At 45.0% G+C, this 8,386-nt stretch overlaps 1 protein-coding gene across 1 annotated transcript; it reads right to left on the minus strand.

Annotated features, from left to right (window-relative positions):
* Positions 1-7,113: 7,113 nt before the first annotated feature.
* LOC117841363 (uncharacterized) lies at positions 7,114-7,584 on the minus strand. The gene has a single exon (XM_034721722.1). It carries the CDS (start codon positions 7,582-7,584, stop codon positions 7,114-7,116), a length of 471 nt encoding a protein of 156 aa, XP_034577613.1.
* Positions 7,585-8,386: the final 802 nt, after the last annotated feature.

Consider the following 8,386-nt stretch of genomic DNA (forward strand, 5'->3'; position numbering starts at 1 on the left):
GTACAATATTGGAGATCCACTCGGCATAACAGCACTGCTGAATAAATTTTGCTTCAATTAGCCTTGTAATTTTGGCCTTTATATTAGTTAGAATTTTAGGATTACATCGTCGTGCGGGTTGCTGATATGGCCAATATCCCGGCTTTATGGGTAACCGGTGTTCAACAATGGACCGATCTAAACCAGGCATCTCATGATATTTCTAGGACAAAATAATCCTTAAATTCTTTCAATAAATCTGTCAATTTACATTTATATTCTGGATCCAAGTTAGCACTAATGTACGTCGGCCTTGGTTTGGTGCCATCACCTAGATCTATCATCTCTAATGAATCGGCCGACGTAAACCCGTGCCCCAGCTTCCCATCTTCTCGGACGAACTGATCCATCTATCTGAATCCTCGGAGCTAACTACTCGGATCGGCTGTAGGCCAAAATCGGACACTTTCAGAAAATCGGTGTCCCAAGTTCTTCCGGATATGCACTTGATGTGTTCGTAGCTTCACTGTTGCGTGTCGGCTGCAGCAACACTGTAGGCGGAATGGGCGGTGACTATCTCGATGTTGTCGCCGACCCATTGTACGAGGCATTGATGCATTGTAGACGGGACGCAGCAATTTGCGTGTATCCAATCGTGACCGAGCAACATATTGTAGGACCCTTTGCCATTAATGATAAAGAAAGTAGTGGGAAGGGTCTTACTGCCGATGGTGAGGTCGACGCAAAGCGTCCCGCGGGCGGGAGACACCTTCCCTTCGAAGTCCTTGAGAATCATGTCCGTTTTGGTCAGATCCTCGTCACTTTTACCCAATTTTTGGAACATGGCGTACGGCATGATGTTGACTGCAACGCCTCCATCTACTAGTAGCCTGGTGATAGGTCGTCCATTGACATGCCCTTTGAGGAACAGCGCCTTAAGGTGTTGTCATTTTTCGTCTTCGGGTTTCTCAAAGATGGCTGTCATTGGCTCCAAGCCAATTGTGCCATCTGTCCCTCCATCTCCGACGTGTCATACCGATTGGCGGGAGCCATGAACTCCATCAGCAAGATGAACACCATGCTGACGTCAGCTGCCGATTCCTGGTTGCCGTCTTCTTCCTTGTCGTTTCTTTTGGGGCGCCAAACCCGAGGTCTATCATTTTTCTTATCCACCATCTGTTGCTGCTCTTCTTCCTGTTGTTCCTATTGGCGCAGATGTTGGATCCTTCGTTTTTGGGATTTAGTCAATCCATCAGGGCACCACCTGGGGTTCGCCGGTTTGGCCGGCGGTTTGGCGCGCTGCCATTCTAGCTCCCGTCCTAGGGGATTTTCGTCTGACATGCGAGCATCGGCCATCTCTTCTAGTCGATCGTGTGCACTGACTCTGCCCCCTGGTCGGTCGTGCTGGTCGGTCCTGCCCCCCAGCCCATCGTATCGCTCACGTCTGTCCTTTGGCCGATCATATCAGTCACTTCTGCCCCCCAGCCGATCACGCACTGAAAGGCGCTGATCCTCTTGCTCGCGCCAGTTTCTGCTGATTGGCTCTGATCCTCTGTCCCTGGAGCGAGACCTTCTGAATGGACGATTGTTGTGATATGGACCGCTGCACTCTGGGCAGTTATCGGCCGATGGCAACCTGAGGTTATTTTCCCAGCAATGGATGAAGAACGGGCATCGCTAATGATCTTCGTGTCGTCGCATCATTTCTTCGCGAAATCTTGAGCTTTCTTGTTGCCGCTGGTATTTGTTGAGCAAGAATTGGGAAGTGATGGGTTTGCACGGTCCGTCCGATCCTTCGCCTTCATCGTCCATTCGTCGCTTTCCTTTGACATCTTCAACCGTATCCTGATTCCTGGGGTCCACAATGCCGCTCTTTGTAGCCGATTATGACGTCAGCACTTTGGTTTGAAGTGCGTTTCTTCCCGTATCAACCATGTTGGTGGGAAAAGGATGCTGATCAATCTTCATTGGCTTTGCTAGCTTCGTTAGGACTTCGAATTTGAGCCTGCCTTGCTTGGTGGCTGATTGTATCTGCTGTCGGAAGATCTTGCACTCGTTCATGTCGTGGGATGTGATGTTGTGCCATTTGCAATACTTCATCTTTTTCAGCTGCTCGGCCGATGGGATAGTATGATAGGGTGAGAGCTTGATCTGCCCTTCTTGGAGGAGTAGGTCGAAAATTTTGTCAGCCTTTGACGTGTCAAAACCGAACGCCTCTGGTTCCTTTTTCCCAAAAGGACATGATATCGGCTTCTTCCCCTTAACCCACTCTGCAAGGCCGATTTCCACCTCCTCTTCAGATTTAGATCCCTCCAGATATGCCACCTTCTTCTGAAAATTTCTTCGCTGATCAAAGGGGTGTACTTCCTGACCGGACAATCGGTGAACGATTTGACTCAGACTTTCGAACTCCTGGAAGCATACTTCTCTTTGATGTGCGGTAGGAGACCTTGGAAGGCAATATCGGCCAGCTGCGCATCGGTCAGGACTAGGGTGTAGCACTTGTTTTGGACTTCTCTAAACCTCTGCACATAAGTGGACACTGGCTCATCGCTCCTTTGCCTGAGGCTGGTCAGATCTGAGAGCTTCATCTCATGCACTCCCGCGTAGAAGTACTTATGGAACTGCTTCTCCAAGTCAGCCCAAGTAACTATGGAGTTGGGTGGCAGCGTAGTGAACCACGAAAAAGCTGACCCGGACAGGGACGATGAGAATAGCCGCACGCGTAGAGCATCCTTTGTAGCCACTTCTCCACATTGGATGATGAATCTGTTCACGTGTTCCATAGTGCAGGTGTCATCGAGCCTCGAAAACTTGGTGAAGTCGGGAACTTTGTACCGATGGGGAAATGACAGTAGATCATAGGCGGGCGGGTATGGCGTTTTGTACGTGTAAGTCTGTACTTTTAGCTTTAAACCGAACTGTTCTTGGATCACCTCTGCTATCCTTGCTGTCCAGTCTACTTGCTGCTGATGAATTATTGGCTGGGGAGCCGGTATATGTTGGTGGATCGGCGGCGGGATGACCAGGTGATGAACAAAAGCGTGCGGCGGATTCTGTGGTAATGTGGCCGGCTGAGCGGTCGGCATCTGGTGGCGTAGCAAACCGGCCACCTCATTGTATAGTATCATCGGCGCCGCACCCCGGAGCGCCTTAGCAGTATCTGCCCCCGTGCCGATTTCTGACGTGGCAGGCTGATACTATGGAACCGTCGGCTGGACGGCCGATTGGAATGGTGCCTGGATCAGGGAGCTTTCGTAGCTGGCCGATTGATCTTCTTAGCTTCGTTTAATTTCCATAAACCTTCTCAAGTAAGTTTTAATTGAACTGGAGATCGAATTGAAGGTTACGAATTAAAATCAAGCTAATAGAGCAATATGTATCGTGGTTGATGTCGAACATTTTTGGTCGGTGTCTTCTAGGTGGCTTACATTAAAAGAAAACCAGTGGCGGATCCACGGGTTGGTGTGCTTCTGCAGCCCTACAGGGTGCATCCTCATTGGAGCAGAGCTAGGGGATGAGAAAGACGAGGGGAGAAGAAGAAGAGAAGAGAGAAGGGGTGGGGGGAAAGCAGGAAGAAGAGTTCATCCTCGTGGAGCTATGTCTTGGGTTCGTTCTAGAAGAAAACTGTCTAATATTGAAGGATGGAGATAAACTTTATACTTGAATATAGTTCTTAATAAGATTTAGGCCCTGTTTGTTTGATTTTCTGGGGCTTTTCAACCGCTAGCTTTTGGGATGTCCTAAACCAAACACCTCTAAAAGCTGGAACATGAAAAGCTCATGGCAGGAAGATTTTGGCTGATAGGTTTTGGAGCTACTGGGCTTTCAGAGGTCCCAATAGCCAAAGGACCAAAAGCGCCAAGAGGCTCAAACAAACAAACATCCCCTTATAACAAAAAATTGTTACCGCACAGAACATACATTACATGGACAAATGCTGGCACACAATTTTGCCTCTATAAGCACTATACCTTCTATAGAAGGAATCAGGAGATTTTGAGACTGACGAAGCCAAAACTAGCACCTCGCTATGGACAAACATGTTCTATAGCTAAGAATCACCGTTGTTCCCTAAAATGAAACCTAAAATATGTGCGAGTGCTCATGTCGAGCCCACAACTGAAACCAGGTGCCACGTTTCACACCTAATCTAGGTAACTAAGCTATGCTCTGTTTATAGCTATTATTATTACTATTGATTAACGTATACTGCCTGATGGCAGAATTGTTTCGAATTTTCTGAGAAAGTTACTATGTTTTTTCTAGCACATCTCCTCAATAATGTGATCCTAAAAAACAAGTAATCTAAAATGATTCCTTTATTTAATTTGCATTCATGTCTGGTTGGTGAAACAAAACCTGATTTTTTATGGAATATTAATTCGGTAATAATAATGAAACATGGCTAGCTGGTCACCATCATGCTATGGGCTAGTTTGGTAGGGCTGTACTTTTGGGTGAAATGGTTCCAGCTGTGGATTCTTTGGTGGAGCAGTTTTTTTTTCGCACTAGCTTATCTAGTTCGAAAGACGTTCCGTAAAATGGCTTCTCCTGATTATTTAAATGGATAAAATGTGAAATGACCATAATAGCCATCTCTTTTTTCTCTTTTCTTCTTAGTTTTCTTTCCTATCTTTTTTCTCTCTCTCTTTATTTCCCATCCTCTCTTTCTTATCCATTCTATCCGACTCTTTCCCCTTCTCTTCTCCATCACTCCACCGCCTATGCCCGTGCCGCCATCGGTGTCTGCCCACCAGGCCCCATGTCGTCACCCACCACCCCAAGCAGCCCCCACCTCCTGCACCCCCGATCTTCTCGTTCTTGCCGTTGCCAGCTGCCCCTACCCCTGCCCCTGCCTCCCGTTGCTTGCTGTGTCGTGCCATCTTATGCCACCCTTATCCTCCAGCTTTGCTACGTGATTGCCACCGGTACTCCTGGTTAGCCTGTCGCCGTCATCCGTTCTCACTTCCGTCTCCGCTTCTCTTGCTTTGCTCCACCTGCAGGTCCCTCCCATGGTAATGGATGGCAAAAATGGAAGGGCCGTGGGGTGGGCTCCAGCTCTGCCCATGGGCTCCTCTCAACGGGCTTTGGGAGGCTTATCCGCTGAAGCCGTCCACCCTGCTGCTGTTTGGTAGTAGTGCTTCGGGTGGAGTTGGTGGAGAAGCACCTCCCGCAGCAATGCAAAGGGGGCTATGTAAACACAACTCATCACCACCCATAATTCCTCAGAGTACTTTTGGCATCACTGCGTGAAACATACTTACAATGGACAATGCTGCCAAACAACTCCATGAGGAGCGGTTTTTGGATTGGATGATTTTTGACAGTAGCATACCACGAACCAAACACACTATTATCCTTTACCAGTATTACAAATAAAGTTTTGCTCCGGTACTCCTCTCCATGAAAACTATAAGAATCTCAAAGCAAACAACTAAAAATTTTAATTAATTTCATGTCAATCCACCTTATTACCTCAGGTCCATATCCTTCCCCGTTCTGATGAGCATTTCACATTTTTGTTCTCCATCTTGTTGCGTTAGATTCATATCAATTAAATTACGCATTAGAAGCGATGTTGATCATATTCTCTATTTTGTAATTTGTCCAAAATATTAATATGATTAAGTACTTATATACTTGCTTTTCTAATTAAAATCTAATTAGAGTTCAACCCCGCATTTTCATAACTTATGTAAACTTGGTAAATGTTTATTTAAATAACTCTTCCAATTAAAAGTTAATTATAGGTATACCTCGGCTTTTATAAATTAATCTTAGTTCAATTAATTCTTATTCAATTTGTTTTATAAATAAAAGTTACATAAGTTATATCTTGAGTTTTCATAATTAAATGTTAATTTCACAAATGTAAACGCAAATGTGTTTTTGAATTATATTTGGTTTGTTAAACCAGAATCATAAAGCTATGCGCTTAAATATTTACATATACTTAATTTTCAAATTAAATGTCTAATTTGCATAAATTGTACTTCAATGTTTATAAATAAAATTTGAGTAAGTTCTACATTGTACTTTCATATATAAATATAAATTGCTAAGGATATTTTCTATCTTTACATTGTTTTCTTTATTAAAATATATGAAGCATGGAGGCTTTTCCCTTTCTTTTATAATTCAAATCTCTCGATAGCTTTACCTTTTCAAACTTAGTTCCTTACGTTCGCATGGAGTCTTATCCTTTAGTACGTTCTTTTAAAGCTTTCTTTTGATTTGGTGTATTGCTCTTAGTTGTACTTGTTTCTTTGGTTGTATGTTTGTGCCGGTGATTATTTCGAGTAGAAGGATCGCTGTTTGAAAGATTTGAAGATGAAGAGCTCTAAGAGAGCAAGAGCTGAAGAGCGGTAAGATTAACTTTTCTTTGGAGAAAGGTAAGTGTTCCTAACCATCCTTGTATATATATGATTATTTTACAAGAATACCATGTATTAATTGGAACATGGAGCCACCATCCTTGAAAAACCGTGCAACCACAAGGACTATATGGATCTGGTCTTGACTAATTAATTAGAGACTCTAGTTTGGGGTAATCTTATCAAAGGGCAAGAGGGGAGGCGTTGATGGGGTATAACCCGACTCTCAGTCTGATTAGTTTGTAGAGAATATATATTTATTTCTGCATAAATTGAGGGTTTGTTTTAATAAATTTTGTCCGAAACAATTTATCTATCGCCGATATCATCCCGTTATATCCGATATTTCCGTTTATCACTAACCACCGATATTTTTTATTTATCGATAATGTACGTAAACCGTCCCAACTACTCTTATTCCTATTTGGCAACAATGTATTTTTCACAATTCACACTACTAATAAGCATCTGTTGGGAACGATATGTAGAAGATGAAATGTAGAGCTAGGGCAGCGAGTATTTTTCAAGAAGTACTGTAGCGAGCATGGAGGACTTGAGCAAGTGTAATAATCAGTGGACAACAAAAAATATGTTAATCCATCATTAAAGCATTAAGCCGCAATGTAGCACAAAATTGAAGTATTATTCACTCAAAATATATTCACCAGCACGTATGGGCCACGAATCAAAAGGCTGTGCATATACACAACACCAATCTTGGGCTCTTCCTGCTGCCGATCCATCATCGGAGCCTCTCTCAGCTGCAGCGTGGGCTCTGCGCAAAGGCGCTAACCGGGAACGACTGCGTGGACTTCTCAAGCTGGATGTTGAGCTGATCCCCGGCGCGTTGGACCTGGTTGAACCCCAGCCACGCGAATCCGGCCTGCACCCTCACGCCGGACACACGGCTGATGGATCCGGACTGGATGACCCCGGCTACACTACTGCCGTACCGAAAATGGAACCGCTTGCCGGCGACGGAGACGAAGACGTTGCACTCGCCGGGCAGCGTAACCTGTAGGGCGCCGCCGTCGTGGAGCACGTACGACTGGACGCCTTGTGGGAGGAGGCCCCGTGGCAAGTTGTTCTGCTCCAGAACGTCGTACACTGTCGAGGCCGCCGCCGCAACTGTCGAGTTACTGGCAGAAGAAGTGGTTTCTAGGGAGGAAGCAGTAGCGTGGAGGATGGAAGCCACGAGGACGACGAGGAGGAGATGCTGCTTGGCCATGGTGCTACCTCTCGGATAGTAGTTAACAGTTACCACAAGTGTGTTTGGGCGCTGGGGTAATGACGGGAGAGGCACCTGGATCGGAGTCGAGTATATATAGGAGTGCATACCCCGGTTAGCAGCAATGCATGCACCGACGACCTGAAGAATCTGATTTTAGTGACATTTATTTGTACGTAATTCATATTGCTCTAAAGACGTTCGCCTTCATGGTCAGGCGCCAGAGCGTTTTGCAGGAATCTTTTTAGTATACAGTGATTGTGAATCATAAAGCGAAATGCGTTGATGAAATGTTTCACACACGTTCCAAGTTTGGCGAAATGCATTGATGAAATGTTGATTCGGAAAAATTAAGTCCAAATTAAATACCACATATTTGGATTTATTCTGGTGCATTGATTCTCTTATTTGCATGAAAGGATGGCCTTTGCGCATCCGGAGTGGAATATTAATACGGCCGAAATAAATGCAGTTAAAATTTGATTCTCTCTGGAATGGCTAGCTGCTTGGTGACTAGTCGGCTGTACATACAATACAAGCGAGGCTATGCATCGTCGCACTACAAGAGAACTCGGTATTAGTACCGGTTCGTAGACTGCATATCTCCCGAAAATGCATCCGGGATTAATCCATCGAGATAAAAGAGGGTTCTTTTATCATGAGTCCTTCAACCGGGATATAAGACCATCCTTTAGTCTCGGTTTGTAAAACCAACCGGAACTAACGGAGCTGTCACCCTAGGTGGTGGACAGACCTCTACCAGGACTAAAGGTCGCCTCTTTAATCACGGTTTGTAAAACAA

This window comes from Setaria viridis, chromosome 7 (genome assembly GCF_005286985.2).
Source record: "Setaria viridis chromosome 7, Setaria_viridis_v4.0, whole genome shotgun sequence".
Taxonomy (NCBI): domain Eukaryota; kingdom Viridiplantae; phylum Streptophyta; class Magnoliopsida; order Poales; family Poaceae; genus Setaria; species Setaria viridis.

What these genes read in the sequence shown, in the direction of transcription:
- LOC117841363 (XM_034721722.1), bottom strand. Translation starts at nt 7,584, where the DNA reads ATGGCCAAGCAGCATCTCCTCCTCGTCGTCCTCGTGGCTTCCATCCTC.